Raw genomic sequence first — 19,811 nt, 5'->3', positions numbered from 1 at the left:
GGTCCTGCAGCCACCGACCCCCCCTCCACCGCCCCGGGGTGCCCCCCCCCACCCCTGAGTGCCCCCCACCCCCCAACGGAGGAGCCCCCATTCCCAGCTCCCTTCCCCCCCCCATCATCCCGGGGTGCCCCCCCGGGCCCCCCCCAACCACACCGGGACCCCCCCCCAACCACACCAGGACCCCCCCCCAACCACACCGGGACCCCCCCCCAACCACACCGGGACCCCCCAAATTTCCATCACTTTATTTTGCAAAAATAGAAAAGTCCCGTGTGTCCCCCCCGCGAGGGGGGCGGGTGGGCTGTAAACATGGCGGGGGGGGCCCCCCCGAGGAAGGGGGGGCAGCTCGGACACCGGGGAGGGGGCGGCGGGGGGCAGCGGCGGGGGAACCCCCCCCGGGGCCGGGGGGACCCCGGTGTAAACGCAAAGGAATAAATAACGGGTCAAAGTGCTGCCCCGGGGGGGGCACCCCCCGTGTAGTGTAACAGGGCCCCTCCCCCGGGCTGTGCACCCCAAAAATGGGGGGGGGGGGGGAAGAAATTGGGGGGGCACGGAGCCCCCCATCCAGCCATGCTGGAGGTAACAGACATTTGGGGGGGGGGGGGGCAGTTCACTGCGGGGGCAGTTGGGGTGATACCCCCCCCCCCAGTAAAGCTGCCCTGGGGGGGGGCACCAGGCAGGGCCCCCCCATGGCATTGGAGTCATTGTGACTATGGCTTGAGACCCCCCCGGACTGGGAGGGTTTGGGGGGGGTCACCTCGGACCCCCCATCTTTGGTCTCTATAGTGTTCTGTGCTGGGGGGGGGGTGTAGCAGGGGGTGGGGGGTATTTTTTAGGTGTCTCCCCCCCCCAAACAGCGTCAAAAAGCAAAACCCACAAGCAGCCCCTCCCCCCCTCCCCTATATAAAATCACCCAGCAAATAAAATGCGCCCCCCCCCCCCAAACTGGGGGGTGGGGAGTTTCCTGCCTGCGCCCCAGCAGTGCCCAGCGGGGGGGGGAATGGGGATGCGCCCCCCCCCCCCCCCCAATCCACCCTGTCTCCAATAAATAAAGTCCTGGACGCCTGGGCCCCCCCCAGCTGCCTGGGGCCCCCCCTCAGCTTGGCAAGGGCACGGGGAGGGGGGGTCACCCCAGGGGTCTCTGGCATTAATTGGGGGGGGGGTGGCTCCTGTCTGTAGTTGGCCCCTCAACCCCCCCCCAGTACAAGGGTGGGGGGCAGCAGCGGGGCTGGGGTGGGGGGGCTTTGGCTTGAAGCTGAGGTTGGGGTGGGGGGGCCCCCCCGGGCCCCCCAGCTTAAGGCAATAGCTGTGCCGCGGGGCGCGCCCCGGGCGGCTCCGTCAGTCTCTGCAGCCCCCCCCCCCTTTGGCGGGGGGGGCACACCGTGGGGGACCCCCCAGCCCCGGAGCAAGGGGGGGGGTCCTGGAAGGCAAATCACGAGTGTCCAGCGCCGCGGGCGTTACGGGTGCCCCCCCCCCCCCCCGGCGCAGAGGGTGGGGGGTTACGGGGAGGCGGGGGGGCTGGGGGGGCTGTCTGGGGCAGCGGGGGGCTCCGGGGGCGGGGGGGGGCGGCGCCTCCTCCTCCTCCTGGAACATCTCGGGGTTCTCCAGCATCTCCCGGATCAGGGGGGGCATCGGGCCCGGGATCTCCATCTTCAGCGTGATGGCCCGTTCCGCGCCTGCGGGGACGCGGCTCAGCAACGGCCGCACCCCCAGCCGCACCCCCCGAGCTCCACACCCCCCCCCGAGCTCCAACCCCCCCCCCCGAGCTCCACCCCCCCCCCCAGAGCTCCAACCCCCCCCCCGAGCTCCAACCCCCCCCCGAGCTCCAACACCCCCCCACCGAGCTCCAACCCCCCAGAGCATCACCCCCGCCCCACGCATCCTTCCCCATGATCACCCCCTCCCCTCTTCACCCCCCCCCCCGCCCTGAGGTCCCCCAGCCCAGGGAAGGGGTCTGGGAGGTGGTGGGGTATTTTTTGGGGGGGGTCGGTGTCCCGGATCCCCCCCCTCCCCGGTGCTGAGCATCACCCCCCTCCCCCCTCCCTGAGCATCCCCCTCCCCTCTTCCCCCCCCCCCTCCCACGAGCTCCCAGCCCCGGGGAAGGGCGGCGGGGGATTTCTGGGAGGGGGCCGGCGCCCCGGCGCCCCCGGCCCTCACCCTTGGTGCTGATGCCGCGCAGGTCCGTGATCTTCATGAGCATGCGGGGGAACATGTGCGGCTGGCGCGGCCGGCGCCGGCGCGCGTAGACCTTGAGCGCCTCCAGCAGCGGCTCCTGCAGCTGCTCCACCCGCTCCGGCTCCTCCAGGTCCATCCGGTCTGGGGGGGACACGACGACTCGTGGGGGGGACGCGCGGAGGGAGGGGGGGGGGACACCCAGCCTGTGGCGCTGCTCTGGGGACTCGTGGCTGAGCCTGGGGTGGCCCCGCTGGCCCCGGCTCCTTCCGGCACAGAGGTCCCTGTGTCCGTCCGTGTGGTCCTGGGTGTCAGGTCCCCGTGTCCCCGTGTCCGTGTGTCCCCCTCCCCACTGCCACACGGCCCCGAGGTCCCCATGTCGCTGCTGTGCCCCGGTCTGGAGGTGCCTACGTCCCCCCCTTCACCTGGCCCACAGGTCCCCGTGTCCCCCTGTCCCTGCATCCCCACGGCCCCGAGGTCCCCACATCCTCATCCCTGCATCCCCATCACCTCAAGGTCCCCGCATCCCCGTCCCTGAGGTCACCCCTGTCCCCGAGGTCACCCCACCCCTGTCCCCCTGTCCCCCCGCCCCCGCCCCCGCCGCACCTCCGCAGATGAGGCAGATGGCGCTGAGCAGCCCGGTCTCGGTGTCGTCCATCTGCAGCGGCAGCAGCTGCCCCGCGAAGGCGAAGACCAGGTCGGTGAGGGGCCCGAACCCCGCGTTGTGCATCTGGGTGCGGTTCAGCGTCAGCCCGTCCGAGAACGTCATCGTGTCCTGCTCGGGGGTGTAGCGCGTGCAGATCCGCAGCATCTGCGGGCAGGGGGCTCAGAGCCGGCGCGGGGGCACCGCCAGCCCCACAGCCACCCGTCCGTCCATCTGTCCATCCATCCATCCGTCCAGCCAGCCATCTGTCTGTCCGTCTGTCCATCCATCCATCCATCCGTCCAGCCAGCCCGACAGCCTTCCATCCGTCCGTCCATCTGTCCGTCCATCCAGCCTCCCTCCCTCCATCCCATCCATCCGTCCATCCATGTGTCCCCACCCAACATTGAGACCACCCTGCAATCCACCTGTCCATCCATCCACCCACCCATCTGTCTGTCCGTCCATCCATCCATGTGTCCCCCCCCAATAGCAAGGACATCCCCACCACCACCACTGTCCATCCTTCTGTCCATCCATCCATCCATCTGTCCGTCCGTCCATCCATCCATCCATCCATCTGTCTGTCTGTCCGTCCATCCATCCATGTGTCCCCCCCAATAGCAAGGACATCCCCACCACCACCACTGTCCATCCTTCTGTCCGTCCATCCATCCATCCATGTGTCCCACTCTCCAACAGCGAGAACCTCCCTGCTACTGTCCATCCATCCATCCATCCATCCATCCCCCCCTCCCTCCCTCCCTCCCTGTGTCCCCCCAGTAGCCCTCCCTGCCATCCGCGTGCCCCCTCCCCAGCAGCAAGCCCCCCGGCAGCGCCCCTCACCAGGATGTCGAGGCAGGCGGCCTTGAGCAGGGTGATCTGGTCGGCCATGGTGAGCGCGGTGAAGCCGGGCAGGCGCTTGGCGAACTCCACGATCTTGATGATGCACTTGGTGGCCAACTCGCTGAACTTGTCCCACAGCCCCAGGTCCAGCTGCACGCGGTGCTCGGCGCTCGAGTTCTGCGTGGACAGACGGACGGACGGCTGTGAGCCACTCGGGACACGAGTTGTGGGGTCTCAGCCCTGAGGGCCGCCCAGTGACACGAGTTGTGGGGTCTCAGCCCTGCCCAGTGACACGAGTTGTGGGGTCTCAGCCCTGAGGGCCACCCAGTGACATGAATTGTGGGGTCTCAGCCCTGCCCGGTGACACGAGTTGTGGGGTCTCAGCGCCGAGGGCTGCCCGGTGACCCCTCCCCACTCACCGTGGTGTACTTGCCCAGCTGGCAGAGGGAGGGGAAGGTCTCCTGGTGGGCTCTGCTGACCCTCCGCACCAGCTCCTCCAGCTCCGGGCTCAGCTCGTAGCTCTCAGCCACCATCTCCTCCTTCACCTCCTTCTTCTTCTTGCTTCTGTCGTTACGGACAGCTGGGGGGGGATGGAAGGTTGGGGTGGGGTGTGGGGGGGGATTTGGGGTCTGCTCCATCCCCGGATGGTGCTTCCTGCTCCCCCCACCCCCCAATTCTTGTCGCTGGGACGCGGGGACAGGATGCGCGAGCAGGATATCCACATATAGCACAATGCGGCTGGAGGGGACGCCAGGGCCCCCCCACACCGGGGGGGGGTGTGTGGGGGGCCACCAGCCCTGCCTGCCCCCCCCTCAGCTCCCCCAGGGGATGGGGACACCCCCACGGCCGGGGGGAGCAGACCCAGTGATGCCTGATGGGATCACCCCCCCCGCGGAGGGATGGAGGGGGATTGTATCCCCCCTCCCCGCCCCGGGACCCCCCCGGGACCCCCCCCCGGGACCCCCACCCACCTTCCTTGGACATGCCGACCTCGAAGCACTTCTGGAGGCGGCAGAACTGGCAGCGGTTGCGCGTCACCTTGTTGATCTGGCAGTTCTTGTCCCGGTGACACGTGTACACCATGTTCTTCTGGATGCTGCGCCGGAAGAAGCCCTGGGGGCGGGGGGGGCACAGGGGGTGCTACACCTGGGGGGCATCCCCCACCCCCCACCGGGGTCCCCAGCCCAGCTCCCCAGACCCCCTGCCCCAGTAAGGTTTCCTGGGGTCCCTGGTGGGGGGACCCACTACCAGCTCCCCAGTACTGGGGGGTCCATGGGGAGGGGGGGGGGGGTGATCCCCAGTGCTGACTCCCCAGTGCCTGGGGGGCAGGTTGGGACATCCCAGTGCCCCCCAGTGAGCCTCCTCAGTGCTGGGGACACACACCCCACCTCCCAGTGCCCTCCCCCCAGTAAGACCCCTCCCAGTGCCATAGGGGGGCTTCCCAGTGTCTCCCAGTAAGACTCCCCAGTGTCGGGATGGGGAGAGACACAACTTCCCAGTCCGTCCGTCCCCAGTAAGACCCCCCCAGTGCCATGGGGGGCTCTGCAGTGTCTCCCAGTGTCTCCCAGTAAGACTCTCCAGTGCCCAGGGGAGGTCAGGACATCCCAGTGCCCCTCAGCGAGCCTCTCCAGTGCCTGGGGGGTCTCCCCACCACCCCAACACAGCCCCCGTGCCTGGGGGGGGGTCTCCCCACCGCCCCAGCTCAGCCCCCGTGCCTGGGGGGGGGTCTCCCCTCTCCCCCAGCTCAGCCCCCGTGCCCGGGGGGGTGTCTCCCCTCCCCCCGCTCAGCCCCCGTGCCCCTGCCCGGGGGGGGTCTCCCCTCTCCCCCCGCTCAGCCCCCGTGCCCGGGGGGGTGTCTCCCCTCCCCCAGCTCAGCCCCCGTGCCGGGGGGGGGGTCTCCCCTCCCCCAGCTCAGCCCCCGTGCCGGGGGGGTCTCCCCTCCCCCCGCTCAGCCCCCATGCCGGGGGGTTCTCCCCTCCCCCCGCTCAGCCCCCGTGCCCCTGCCCGGGGGGGTGTCTCCCCTCTCCCCCAGCTCAGCCCCCGTGCCGGGGGGGTGTCCCCGCTGACCTTGCAGCCCTCGCAGGAGCTGACCCCGTAGTGGTACCCCGAGGACTTGTCGCTGCAGACGAAGCAGGGTTTGTACACGCGGGGCGGGGGGGGCGGCGACGGCGACCTGGGCACCATCTCCTCCCCGCTGCGGCTCTGCGGCTCCACGGCTGGGGGGCGAGAGGGGGGGGTCAGGGGGCTGCCAAAGACCCCCCACCCTGTATGAGACCCCCCCAAGGTTGGGTGGTGGTGGGGAAACTGAGGCACGGGGAGCGGCGGGGGGGGCGCAGGGGTCTGGCGGCTTGGGGGGTCCGGGGGGGTCCGGGAGTGTCTCGGGCTGGGGGGGGCAAACACCAAGGGACAGGGGACTGAGAAGGGGGGGTCCAGCCCAGCACCCCCTCACCCCAACCCCCCCACTATCCCATCTCCCCCTTCCCAGCGCCCCCCCCACCCCCACAACCTGAGGGGGGGGGGATGGGCTGGTATCGCCCCCCCCAATTCCCGCTGGCAGAGGGGCCGGGTGGGGGTGGGGGTGACCTCAGCATCTCAGCGAGGGGGGTGCGGGGGGGATGACACACGGACCCCACCCTGCCCCGCGGTCCCGGGCGGGTGCCGGGGGTGGGTGGGGGAGGGGCGAGTTTTTTGTGTGTTTTTCTAGAGAAAAAATAAAAACCACCCGAAATTGCTGAAATTGAGGAAATTCCTGCCCGGCCTCAAGCGGGGCCGCAGCTGGGCGGGGGGGCACACAGCTCCCCCGGCCCCCCCTCCACCTCCTCATCCTCCTCATCCTCATCCTCCTCCTCCCCACCCCCCGCCCCCCCCCCCCCCCGCACGCGCCGCGGTCACCCGAAAATAAACAGGGTGTCTGTGTGTCCCTGGGTGTCCCCGTGTCCCCCCCCCCCCCCATCCTCCTACACACCCCCCCGGCCCCCCCGCCCTGGAAACGCAACCGCAGCCGGTGCCGCACCCTGTGACCCCCCCGCGCGCACCTCGCACGGCCGGCGGGGGAGGGGCAGGCTCGGGGCACCCCCCCTCATCCTCCTCTCCCAGTACCCCCAGTACCCCCAGTACCCCCAGTAACCCCAGTATCCCCCCGGCCACACTGACTCTGTCAGGTCCGAAGTTTGGGGGGGGGGGGGGTTGAACTTGCCCCCCCGCTCCCCCCTTCTCCCCACTCCAGAGCTGTTGGTGCCCACGGAGGGTGCCGGGGGGGTGGTTTGGGGGAGGGGGGGGGGCACATTGGGCCTCGTGCCTCAGTTTGCCCCCCCCCCAAGATAAAATTAGGGCTTTTACGGGGGTCTGAGCTAAACCCACCCCCCCAAAACCCAGCACCCCAAAACCACCCGGGGGGGCCCGATGTGACGCTCCGCACTTGCCCCCCCCCCCCCCCCAAAACGCTCCCTCAATTCTGGGGGCCGCCTGGCTCCAGTGCTGGGGTATCCCCCCCCCCAGACTCACTGGGGGGACAGGGGGGCGCCCCCCGCCCCCAGCCGGGGGCTGCTGCCCCCCTCTATGCTCGGCAGCGGGGGGGGGCAGAGCCCCCCAGCGCCGCGGGGGTGAGGCGGTTCGGGGTGGCCCCGCAGGGGTTAAGTGCCACATTGGCAGCGGCGCTGGGCGGGTGCGGCAGCCCCGGACTGGAACCAGTTGGGCCGGGGAGCTGGGAGGGGGCAGGACACGCACACGGGGCGGGGGGGGCAGAGGGGACACGCGAGGGGGGGGACACGCGAGGGGGGGGACACGCGAGGGGGGGACACGCACCCCGGGGGGTGAACGGGCCCGGGGATGGAGTGGGGGGGGGTCGCGCTGCACCGCCAGCATCCCCCCCCCCCCCGTGGGTGTGTGTCCCCCCCCCGCCATCCACACCCAAATTTCCACGGGGCGCAGAGGGATACGGGGGGGGGATGGAAGCTGGGGGTACCCCGTGCCCCCCCCAATCCCACGGGGGGTGTCTGTCCCCAAACGGCTCCATTACACCTTCCCCCTCCCCATCCCGGGGGGGGGTGTGTGGGGGGTACCTAAACCATCCCCCCCCCGGGGGGGTCTTTATGGGGGAACCCCCAACCTCCGCGCACTCCCACTCCCCCCCGGGATATGGGGGGGGGGGGATGCTGCTTCTTTTTTGGGGGGGGGGAGCACGGGAATCTGGAGTTGGGGGGACAACCCCATAAAGGGGGGGTGGGAATGATTTAGATACCCCCCCCCCCTACACACACACACGGGATGCGGGGGGGGGAAAGGTGTGTCCCCAACCCCCACCTCCCCCACTCCCCCCGAATATGGGGCGGGGGGAAGGACAGGAGCCTGGAGTCGGGGTTTGGGGGAGGGGGGCGCCCCCATAAAGACCCCCCCGCGGGGACTGATTTAAATCCCCCCCCCAGACACCCCCCACCCCCGGGATGCGGGGGGGAGGCGTGTGTCCCCCAACCCCCGCGCTCTCCCACTCCGCCCCCCGTCAGCATCCCCCCCCCAACATCCCCCTCCAGCATCCCCCCCCCCCAACATCCCCCCCCCCAACACCCCCCCCCGCCTCCCCGCGCCTCCCCGCGCCTCCCCGCGCATCCCCGCGCCCCGTACCGCGGCGGGCGGGCGGCGGCCAGGCGAAGGGCGGCAGAGCCCCGCAGCGCGGCCCGTAACCCGCTTTCCGCAGCGCGCACGTCCCGCGGTTCGTCACGTCGTGGAGCCGCCGGGGTCCCGCCAGCGCCTCCAGACAGTCGAACATGGTGACCGGCCCCGGGGGCAGCGCCGACCCCCGCCCGGTACCGGCCGCGCCACGGGCCGGGCCGGTCCCCAGGCCCATGGAACGGCGGGGAGGGGGCGGGGCGGCGGCGGGGGGAAGAGGAGGAGGAGGAGGAGGAGGAGGGAGGAGGGGGGGAGGAAGGCGGGGACACCCCGGGGGGGGGGTGGGGGGGTGGACGCGGCCCCGCGCGGTGTCACCCGCGGCCCCGGGATGCTGCGGCGCGCGCGGCCGCTGCGGGGGTCACGCGCGGGGGGGCCACGCGCACATAGAGCGGGGGGGGGGATGGGGAGGGGGGGGCGTGCCCCGACCTGCCCCCAGCCCCGCCCCCGGGGCCCGGCTCCTCGCCCAGTAGTCCCAGTCCTCCCAGTCCCGTGTCAGCCCCTCCCCGGTCCTCCCAGTCCCACCCCGTGTCCCCCCGGTCCCCAGGTCCGTGTCCCCGGCACGCAGAGGGGGCGACGCCCTCGTGTCCCCGTCACCCCCCCGCATCCCACGGGGACCCTCCCGCGTCACCCTCCCCCCCCCCGTGCCCCACGCGTGTCACCCCGTCCCGGGGCCCCGCGGGGGGGGGACACGCTCGTGCCCCCGGTGCCACGTGGTGGCCCCGAAAGGGCCCCCCCAGCCCCCCCTCGCCGCAGCCGAAAGGTCCCAATTAGCCTGAGCAGCCCGCGGGTAATTAAAACCAGCAGCTGCCCCCCCCCCCCCCCGCGGCTGCTGGCGGCCTCGCGCGGGCCTCGCGCATCACACGGCCCTTGCACGGCCCTTGCACACTCACACGGCCCTTGCACACTCACACGGCCCTTGCACACTCACACAGGGCTGTGCTGGAGGAGCCAGGCAAAGGGAAGGCATGGGGGTGTGCACAGGGGTGTGCACAGGGGTGTGCAAGGCTTGCACGGGCGGCACGAGCTGTGTGTGTGCAGGGGATGTGATGGGGCAGGCAGACACCTCCCTGCACCCCCCTCGTGAGTCCTGCTGGCGCCCAGAGCTCCCCTGGGACGTGTGAGTGTGAGTGAGTGTGAGTGTGAGTGTGAGTGTGAGTGAGTGAGTGTGCACGAGTGGGTGTGATCGTGCACCAGTATCTGCTTGGGAAAGTGTGCAGGAGTGGGCACGAGCGTGTGTGAGCGCTCACGACAGTGTGTGTGTGAGTGTGTGAGAGTGTGTGTGTGTGACCGGGCGTGTGTGTGTGTGTGTGTGTGTGTGTGTGTGGCTGCACAGGTGTGCAAGGCCGTGCAGCGTGAGCGTGCGCGATGGCGCGCGGCGTCGCCTGTGCCCGTGCCCAGCCCGGCCGTGCCCCGTGCGGCGCAGCCCAGGGCGTGTCCCCGCGTGCCCGGGCGTGCGAGGGCGTGCGAGGCGTGCGAGGTGTGCGCGGCAGCACCCGCCCGGCCGCATTCCTGCCCCCCCAGCAGCACCCACACCCACGCCAGCGCCCAGCCCCGCGGCGCAGGGTGTGGGTGGGCGGGCGGGGGTCCCGTGGGGAGCAGCTTCGCACGGCCTTGCACAGCTTCGCATGGCCTTGCACAGCCTTGCACGGCCTTGCACGGCTTTGCACAGCTTCGCACGGCCTTGCACGGCCTTGCACGGCCTTGCACAGCTTTGCACAGCTTTGCAGGGCCTTGCACGCCTACGTGTGGCGGCACACAGGGTCTCACAGCGCGGCTGGGAGGATCCGTGTGGTGCCGTGTGTCACACCACGGCACTGCCCAGCGTGTCACACGGCCCCACACACACGGCATGGCACCGCCTGGCCTTGCACACCCTTGCACGCCCTTGCACACCCCCATGGCCCCTCGCCAGGCCCGGTGCCCGGCTCTGCCCTCCCTTGCACGCCCTTGCACGGCGGCCTCGCCCGGCCCTGCGCGGTCCCACGGGGCTCTGGAGCCGTTTGCACGGTGTCTCAGCCCGGGCACACCCGCCCCCCCCCCCCGCCCTGTGCCCCCCTCCCGCCCTGTGCCCCCCCACCTTGTGCCCCCCTCCCCGGCCTTGCACCCCCCGCTCAGCGCGGCGACCGGCGGGGAAACTGAGGCACGGGGGGGTGGGGAAGAGCGGGGAAGGGGATGCGGGGAAGGGGATACGGGGGGGGGAACACACCCGGGGTGTACACACACCCACACCCCCCCCCACACACACCCCCCGCCCCCCCGGACACACCCCCGGGGCGGGGGCTGCCGCGGGGCCCCAGCCCGAACAAAGGCGCCATTGAGCGGCGGGGGGAGGATTTTCCACCCGAACCTTTTTCCATGACCCCATCGGCGGCGGGGCCGCCCCCCGCCTCCCCGCCCCCCCGCCCCCCCTCCGTCCCCCCATCCCGGGCCTCCCCCCGCCCCCCCCTTCCCTCCCCCGCCTCTTCCTCCGCCCCTCGCCGGGGCTCCGGGGCTCGGGGGGAAACTGAGGCACGGGGGGGGGGGGGCTTGTGCTCCGCCCGTGTGCCGGGACACGCGTTTGCACGCGAGGGTTTGCACACGCTGGTGCAGGCAGAGACACGCTAACAGGGGTGTGAGCCGGCACGGGCACACGCACACGTGCTCACACACGCCTGTGCACGCGCACACGCGCTGGTGCTCGTGGGAAGACCCGTGCACGGCTGCGCATGCTCACACGTGTGCACACGCATGGGCACGGGGGGGCTCACACGAGGCTTCGCACGCTCACACGTGTGCACACGCATGGGCACGGGGGGCTCGCACGAGGCTTCGCACGCTCGGGCACCCACACCTGCCCTCTGCCCCCTGCCCAGACCCGCTGTGCTCACACGTGTGTGTGTCTGCTCACACCCATCCCCTCCTCCCCCCGACCCGCGACCCCCTCCCCAACCCCCTGCGTGTGCGTGTGCGTGTGCTCACACGCGGGCCCTCGCACGCTCCCTCACGTGGCACCACCCGAAATCCCGCTGTGTATTTTCCCAAACCGCAGGATGAGGCCGGAGGGGACGCGGGACGACACGGCCCTGCCACCCCCGGGCACGGGGACACGCGTGACACGGACACGCGTGACAGGGACACGCATGACAGGGACACGCGTGTGTCAGGGACACGCGTGGCAGCGGAGGGGCTGCGGGGCTGGGAGGCTGCCGGCTGACACGCCTGCACACCCAGGGCACGCTCTGGGTGAGGTGCTGTGTCCCGCGTGACACACGCGTGTCCTGGGTGTGCGCGTGCACGGGACACGCTCGCACACGCGTGGCAGGTCCTGGGTGTCACACGCTCGTGGCGGGTGAGGCGCGTGCACACGCGGTGTCCGGGTGACACGCGGACACACGGATGGCCGGACACGTCCCAGAGTCCTTCGTGCCCCCCCCGTGCCCCCCCTGTCCCCACATCCCTCGCGTCCCCCCATGTCCTGAGCCCCCCAGTATCCCCCCAGCCCCCCATGTTCCCAGTGACCCCCGAGCCCTCCCGGGCCCCTCTCCGTGCCCCCCCCGTGTCCCCCCGAGCCCCCCCCGCGGCCGGGGGCAGCCCAGGCCCGGGGGGTGGTTCGGGGGGGCAGCTGAGGTCAGCCGGGCGGCCGCGGCCCCCGCACCCATGGGTGCTGCCACGTGCAGCCCCCCCCACCCCCCCCCCGCAGCTCAGCGGCTTTGGGCTGTAAATCCGCCGGGCGGGCGGGAGGGGCAGCGGGGGGGGCAGCGCCATGGGGCTGGGCTGGCCGGGACCCCGGCCCCACCGCCACCGGGGACCCCCCGGCCCCATGGCCTGCCCCCCCGCCTGCTGCTGCCCCCCCGCCTGCCAGAGCCCCTGCTGCCCCCCACCCTGCCAGACCCCCTGCTGCCCCCCCGCCTGTAACCCCCCCTGCTGCCCCCCTGCCTGCTGCTGCCCCCCCGCCTGCCCCCCTGTCTGTCACCCCCCCTGCTGCCCCCTTCCCTGCTGCCCCCCACCCTGTCACCCCACCTGCTGCCCCCCCTGTTTCCCCCTTCCCTGCTGCCCCCCCTGCTGCCCCCCACCCTGTCACCCCCCGTACTGCCCCCCCTGTCACCCGCCCTGCTGCCCCCCACCCTGTCACCCCCCGTGCCACCCCCCCTTCTCCCCCCCGCCCAGCTGCCCCCAGTGTCCCCCCCCGCCCTGCTGCCCCCCACCCTGTCACCCCCCCGCCTGGCGCCCCCAGCGCCACCCCTGCTGCTGCCCCCCCCCGTGCTGCCCCCACTGCCGCCCCCCGCCCTGCCGCGCCCCTTCCCGCTGCCGCCCCCGCCTGAGCACCAAGTGAGGGGCGACCCCCCCTCAGTGCTCCACCCCGGGGCGGGGGCCCAGCGGCTGCGGTGAGTGTGGGGGTGCCCCCCCCGCACGACGGGGAAACTGAGGCACGGCAGGGGCTGAGCCCCCCGCCCCCAGGTACCCCGGGCTGTGCAAGGGCGAGGGGGGCGTTTGCGGGGGGGGCCGGGGGGGTATTTGCACAAGGTGGGGGGGCATTTGCGTCAGGGCTGGCGGGGGGGGGCAGGGGGGGTTTGCACGGGGCGGACACGCCGCGGGGGGGCGGGGGGGGGCACTGAGCTGGGCCCGGCTGCAAGCGGGGGTGGGGCTGTGGGGGCTGTGAGGGGCTGTGGGGGCTGTGGGGGTTGTGGGGGGCTGTGGGGGGCTGTGGGGGGCTGTGAGGGGCTGTGGGGGCTGTGGGGGGCTGTGGGGGGCTGTGGGGGCTGTGGGGGGCTGTGGGGGGCTGTGGGGGCTGTGGGGGGCTGTGGGGGGCTGTGGGGGGCTGTGGGGGGCTGTGGGGGGCTGTGGGGGCTGTGGGGGAGCTGCCCCTGCGACCCCCGCGGCGCAGCCCACTCGGGGGCACCCTGAGGGCCCGCGGCTGTGCGGGGTGGGGCCGGGCCGGGCCCCGCAGCCGGGCGGGGTCTGCGCATCCCGCCGCGCGCGGCCGTGACCGTCACCGGCACTGTGACCGCGGCGGGCCGAGCGCTGCCGAGCGCTGCCGAGAGCGTCCGAGCCCTCCCGAGAGGTTCCGAGCCCTCCCGAGCGGTTCCGAACCCCTCCGAGCCCCCCCGAGCGCCGCCGAAGGCCGGGCAGGGACGTGTCCAGGCCCGGGTTCGGGCCGCAGGGTCTCTTCCAGCCGGAGCCCCCCGGGCGCCCCCACCGACCCCCGCGGCCGGGGGCAGAGGTGGCGGGGAGAGGAAAAGTCCCGGCGGGGGCGGGCGGGGCGAGCGCGGGGCCGTGACACGTCACGTCACGTGACGCGCGCCAAGATGGCGGCGGCCGGGCCCGGGCGGAAGCGGAAGCGGGAAGGTGGAAGCGGCGGCTCGCGCAGCTGCTTCCCCTCGCCCCGCTGAGGGGCAGGTGCGGGGGGGGGTCCCCGGCGGCTCCGGGACGGGCCGGGGGGGGCCCGGACCGCCGGGGGGAGCGGGGGGGGCTCTGGGAGGGGTCGGGGGTCTCCGGGGAGCGGGGGCTGGACGGGTCCCGGCGGTGTCCGGGAGGGCCGAGGGTGGTTGGAGGGGCTGGGGGGGCGAGGGGGTCCCTGGGAGGGGCGAGGGGGTCTCTGGGGGGCGAGGGGGTCTCTGGGGAGGCCGAGGGGGTCTCTGGGGGGGGCGAGGGGGTCTCTGGGGGGGCGAGGGGGTCTCTGGGGGTGCCGAGGGGGTCTTTGGGGGCGCCGAGGGGGTCCCTGGGGGGGGAGAGGGGGTCTCTGGGGGGGCCGAGGGGGTCTCTGAGGAGGCCGAGGGGGTCTCTGGGGGGGGCGAGGGGGTCTCGGGGGGGGCCGAGGGGGTCTCTGGGGGGGGCGAGGGGGTCTCTGGGGGGCCGAGGGGGTCTCTGGGGGGCGGCGGGGCCCCTGCGGCCCGTGGGGGGTGCGGGGTTTGCGTACGGCAAGAGCAGGGGGGCTGTGGGGGGGCGGGCACGGGGTGGGGCCCAGGGAAGGGTTCGGGGGCCGGGGGATGTTTTGGGGCCCCGTGGCTGCTCCGAGGGGCCTCAGGCGGGTGGGGGCTCTGCTTGGGGGCTGCTGGGGCAGGGGGGTGGCGGGGAGAGGGGGCAGGGGTGCAGCAGTGGGGCCTGACGAGGCCAGCGGCACCTTTTGGGGTGAGCTGGGGGGGGGGCGGCACCGCCCCCATCCCAAGCACGGACCTGCCTGACCCCATTCCTCCCCCGCCCAGGACCCCCAGCACCCCCCGGCCCCGGCGATGCCCCTGGTCTCCCGGCCGCCATGCTCCTCGCCTCCTACTCCGCCTGCGCTGTCCTGCTGGCCGCCTGCGCGGCGTTGGAACTGGCCGCCTGCCGCTCCCGGCCCCCCGCAGCCCCCCACCACGCCAACCCCGCCTTCCGGCGCTTCCAGCGCGGTTACTACCGCGTCTACCTGCCGGCGCTGGCGGCCGACTGGCTGCAGGGCCCTTACCTCTACAAGCTCTACCAGCACTACCGCTTCCTGGAGGGGCAGATCGCCATCCTCTACGTCTGCGGCTTCGCCTCCAGCGTCCTGTTCGGGCTGGTTTCCTCCTCGCTGGTGGATCGGTTGGGCCGGAAGAAGTCCTGCGTGCTCTTCTCTCTCACCTACTCGCTGTGCTGCCTGGTGAAGCTCTCCCGGGATTACCTGGTGCTGGCGGTGGGGAGGGTCCTGGGGGGCCTGTCCACGGCGCTGCTGTTCTCGGCCTTCGAGGCGTGGTACGTGCACGAGCACGTGGAGCGACACGACTTCCCCGGCGAGTGGATCCCCGTCACCTTCTCCCGGGCGGCCTTTTGGAACAACCTGATCGCCGTGGGGGCCGGGGGGGCGGCCGAGTTCTTCACCGAGGGGCTGGGCCTGGGCCCGGTGGCTCCGTTCATGGTCTCCATCCCCCTCCTGGTGCTCTCCGGGGTTTTTGCCGTCCGGAATTGGGACGAAAATTACGGGAAGAAACGAACTTTCTCCAAAACCTGCGGCGACGGGTTGAAGTGCCTCCTGTCCGACCGGCGCGTGCTGCTCCTGGGCACCATCCAGGCCCTGTTCGAGAGCGTCGTCTACATCTTCATCTTCCTCTGGACGCCCGTCCTGGACCCCCACGGCGCTCCCTTGGGCATCGTCTTCGCGGGGTTCATGGCCGCCAGCATGTTGGGCTCGTCGCTCTACCGCCTGGCCGTCTCCAGGCGGTACCACCTGCAGCCCGTCCACCTGCTCTCCCTCGCCGTCCTCCTCGTCTTCTTCTCCCTCTTCATGCTCACCTTCTCCACCAGCCCCGGCCAGGAGAGCCCCGCCGAGTCCTTCCTCGCCTTCCTGCTCATCGAGCTGGCCTGCGGGCTCTACTTCCCGGCCATGGGCTTCCTGCGCCGGAAGGTGGTGCCGGAAAAGGATCTCCTGGGGGTGATGAACTGGTTTCGGCTCCCTCTGAACTTACTGGCCTGTCTGGGCTTACTGGTCCTGCACGACAGCGACCGGCAGACGGGCACCAGGAGCATGTTCGGCGCCTGTGCGGCCGTCACGCTGTTGGCTCTGCTGGCTGTCGGCCGCCTGTTCGCCCTCAGCCGCCACGACGCCGAACTCCGCTTGCCGGGACAGGCGGACGCCGACGCCGCCCCCGAGCTGTGACAGGGACGGGTTGACAGGAACCCCCCCCAGCCCCCCTTCCCCCGACCCCGCTGCCTCGGGGGGTGTGGGGGACCCTGACCCGCTGCGGCGGGGGGGTGTGGGGCCCGTGGGGCAGGAGCAGGCGGGAAGCTCCCGTGGTGTGGGAGCTGTTGCTGGGTGTTCACCGCTTGTGACGGGTGCACAGGGACGCTCGGGGTGGCGTCGGGCTGTTCCAGAACGTTCCCTTGGGTAGGAAATCCCTGAGCCCCCAGGTTCTGGGGCTGCTGGGGGGTTGTTAATCACACTGGGTGGGTCATTAGGAGCCACCAGGCAGCTTGTAACACCCCGACTCTTCGCTGCTGCTCGTTCCAGCTCTAACGAGGTTTCTCTGGGGGGTTTGGGGTTATTAATGAATTTCCTTTGTGGTGGAACAGGAACGAACCCAGAGGGGGTTTGGCCTCTGCGACGCGGCGGCTCCAGCTGAGCTCGGCCGGGTCGACATCGGCTTCTCCTCTCGTGAAGAAAGGTGCCCAGGGAGCGGCTGGGAGTGGGATTCCTTCAGCACCCGTCCCCCCCCCGCTCGCTGAGGGATGGGTGCGGGTGGAACCCCAAGAAGGGGGGGGTTCCTCTGCGGGGGGAGGGGAGACAGAGCTACTTGTCATCTTGAGTTTCAGCTGCGCCGTTTTACCTGACCCCCCCCCCCTTTACCCCCCCAGAATGTGCTGTCCCCCCCACAGCCCCAGATCCCGACCAAAAACCCTGGGCAGCTTTTGACTGTGGGAGGTGTGTGGGTGACACCAACAGCCCTTAACACCCCCTGACCCACAGCTCCCTCTGTCCATCCTCAGCTTCACCCAGTGAAGATGTATCGACACGTCGTCCGTCCCCCCCCCCCCACCGCACCCCCCCTGTGCCCCCAGGGTGATGGAAACACCTTCCCGAGGGAGAGACTGGGAGGAAACCAACCCAAAAATCAAGGAACGACTCCCCCACCCCCCGAGGTGACAGGCAGCTCCTGTTCTCCCTCAGCAGCACCCACAGACCCCCCCACCCCCCCAGCCTCCTGCCTTCAGCACCCACCTGAGGCTACAGGAATAAAGCTCCGGGCGTTTCTGTATCCGTCTTTGAAGGGACTTTTTATTTCGACTTGAAAGTAACCGAGTAGCTGAATGGAGTTGCCAGCACGAACGCGAAAGGTACCAAGCTTCACCTACGAGTCAGAGCCCAGCGTAGGGACGAGTGGGAAGTTCAGCCAAATCTTGCATAGAATTGGTCAACTTATTGCACGTCGGGACCCCGCAGGGAAGGAAGGAGCCTGATGCTGCCGCACAGCTCAGCTGCAGTAAAGCTTTGTGGGGTTTGGGTGTTTGGTTTTTTTTCCCTTTTTTAATGAGTTTGGGGCAGGGTTGGGGGTTGGTGGGGTTGGGTTTGGCTTTGTTTTGTTTCTTTTTTTCCTCTTTGGGGCCGGTTTACTGGCTACTGAGAGTCTAAGGAGAACAGAAAAAAAAATCTTAAAAAAATAAAAATAACCATGGACAGTGGCATAAGCCAGAAGCCATTCTAGTCGGTTTTGTAGTTCTTTGTATTTACAAAAGGCATGCTGATAAAATAAAGGATATATTACAGTATTTATAATATTCTCTTAAAAAGTTCCACCACGCTTTTCAGTAGTTTGTTTTCTATTTTTTTCCCCTTCCCCCCCTTTTTTGTGCTGTTTACAACGCAGCCTGTACACGCGTTATGTGGATTCTCTGTTATGATACATCACGTCCTGGGAGCGACTGGGGCGAGAGCTGAGGGGCTGGAAAAGGGGCCTTGCTGGGGGGGGGGGGGGGGGGGGCAGCAGAGCTGCTCTGCTGCTGGGGCGATGGGGGCTGCGGCGAGGACGCGGCACGGGTGGCGGCTGGATGGGTCCCGCTGGGTTCAGTGGGGCTGGGTGGGGTTTGGGTTGATTTTTCTCTTTTTAAGTGATTCCTGTGTTATTTTTTCCTGGGTTGGGGATGCTGCAGCCCGAGGTTCGTCCTGCCACCGGGTTGTGGGGTTTGGGGGGGGGATTTGAGTCCCACTACTTTGGGCACCCGCCCGCGCTCAACCTCGGCCCCTCCGACCCCTCGCTTCTTCCACGTGCTGCCGTTGAAGCGCTGGTGCTGCGGCCACAGTCCAGCCCCACACTGGCCCTGAAGGAGGAACCAAACAGGCTCAACCCGAGGAGCAGCTGGGAGCCCCCAGGACTCCCCGGAACAGGGTCTGGGGGGGGGGGGGTGGGGGGGGTGGGGGGTGGTTGAGGCACAGGAACCTTTGGGATGTCCCTGTGGTGTCACCGCTGCGGACAGAGGACGGGGCAAGAGGCAGCTCCGATCCCTACCCGACTGGGGGCTGATTTAGTCACCATGACACTGGGCGAAAGGGGAAGGTGGTGAAGGGCCCCACAGCTGCCTCTGCCCCCCGGGACGCGGCCCCATCCCCTCCTGTGTGGCACCCTGTTAAAACCCCTCATGGCTACAGAAACGAGGGGACCCCCCCCCCCCCAGCCAACCCCCCCCCGCCCCAGCCCTGGCAGCGAAGTGCTGAGCTGCAAATCCTGGTACCGAGGGGGAAAGGGGTGGGGGGGTTGTCAGGGTTTCAGCACCCCCCCCCCCCCCCACCCGCTGCCTCAGCATCCCCCGGGGACCCAGCGAACACTGCGAGTCGCCCCCAGCCCCGGCCCCGCCAGCGGGATTGCTCCAGGTAACCCCTCCCCGGCTCTACCCGTAGAGATAACACCCTGCTCTTCCCTTTTTAGCCTTTATCTCTACCAAAAAAAATGAGTACCAATAAAAAAGACGTGTCTGCGCTGCAGGATGGAGGCTGAAGAGTAATTAGTATTAAATACCGCAGGGTACAAAGGAACTGACGGGGGCTGACGCCCTGGATTTGGGGTTTACAGTGCCAGATGGAACAAGCCATTCTCCCTTTTCCTCCTCTCCCCTCAGGTGATTCCAGAGCAGCATTTTTTTCACTTTTGAAGATTTCAGTGTGCAAAAAAGACCGATGGGTGCGTGGAAAAGAATCCCAAACCGAAAAGAGACGCGTGCCGAGCGCACACACACGGTGGGGTCACTGCTCCTTTCCTTTGGGATGTGGTTGGTTGGGTTGGGGTTCCCCCCACCCCTCCTACTGGCAGGTCTACAAGAGATGGGTAAGAACTGGGCAGGGACTGGTGGAGGGTGGGATGGAGGAGTTTCCTCTCCAGATACAGTGTGCGGGGGTTTATGGCTTAACACGCCGCCGTGGACAGACGGAGCGGGTGGCTTGTGGTGCCTCATGCATGGTTCCTGGTCACGGCATGCCGTCATGCAGGTCGTGTCTGTGCACTGAACGAGCACTTCCTACTGTTGTTTCGTTTTTTGGGGGGGAATCAGCCTGAGCTGGCTCCAGGCTGACGGTACCCGATTTCCCCAGCTCCCAAACCGAGTAAAGCCCATGGAGAACGTAGAATGCAGGTAAATCTCAAATAAACTATGACAACTGGATGGCCTGGGCTAAATGCCTGCTTGGGTTTTCTTCTTCCTTTTTTTTTGGTGGTGTTTTGCTTCTTTTAACTTTTTTTTTCTCTTTTTTTTTTTCCTCTTTTTTTTTCTTTTTTTGCTGCTTAACTAAAGGCAAACCCAGTTACTCATGAACAAACCCAGTTTCTCATGAACAAACCCAGTTTCTCATGAACAAACCCAGTTACTCATGAACAAACCCAGTTTCTCATGAACAAACCCCTGGGCATCGGGACTTCTGGGTTGTGGGTTTGGGTTTTATGGGTTGGGGTTTTTTTCCCTTTCATTAAGAATCAACAAAATGGGAAAAATAAAACAAAATCCATTACTATTTTTTGGGGGGGGGGCTGCTTTGGAAAATAAAAGGCATGAATCCCAGCAGTGGGGTTTG

The 19,811-nt window shown here is 69.3% G+C and overlaps 2 protein-coding genes across 2 annotated transcripts; one reads left to right on the top strand and one right to left on the bottom strand.

Annotated features, from left to right (window-relative positions):
- Positions 1–1,499: 1,499 nt before the first annotated feature.
- On the bottom strand, positions 1,500–8,330 carry RARG (retinoic acid receptor gamma; the record flags this gene model as incomplete). Its single annotated transcript, XM_084277322.1, is given in 10 exon segments — positions 1,500–1,565; positions 1,568–1,581; positions 1,584–1,676; positions 2,158–2,316; positions 2,779–2,983; positions 3,662–3,838; positions 4,081–4,241; positions 4,633–4,774; positions 5,729–5,877; positions 8,282–8,330. Coding segments are annotated over 9 exon segments (1,134 nt in total). The 5' UTR covers positions 5,846–5,877; positions 8,282–8,330.
- A 6,228-nt stretch (positions 8,331–14,558) lies between these two features.
- Positions 14,559–17,544, top strand: MFSD5 (major facilitator superfamily domain containing 5; the record flags this gene model as incomplete). The annotated part of the gene is made up of 1 exon (XM_084277180.1): positions 14,559–17,544. One exon carries the CDS (start codon positions 14,559–14,561, stop codon positions 15,912–15,914), a length of 1,356 nt encoding a protein of 451 aa, XP_084133306.1. The 3' UTR covers positions 15,915–17,544.
- Positions 17,545–19,811: the final 2,267 nt, after the last annotated feature.

Source organism: Gallinula chloropus (genome assembly GCF_964237585.1).
Source record: "Gallinula chloropus genome assembly, chromosome: 31".
NCBI classification, from domain to species: domain Eukaryota; kingdom Metazoa; phylum Chordata; class Aves; order Gruiformes; family Rallidae; genus Gallinula; species Gallinula chloropus.
The sequence above is the reverse complement of the archived record's forward strand: the minus strand, read 5'-3'. Positions and strand labels throughout refer to the sequence as shown.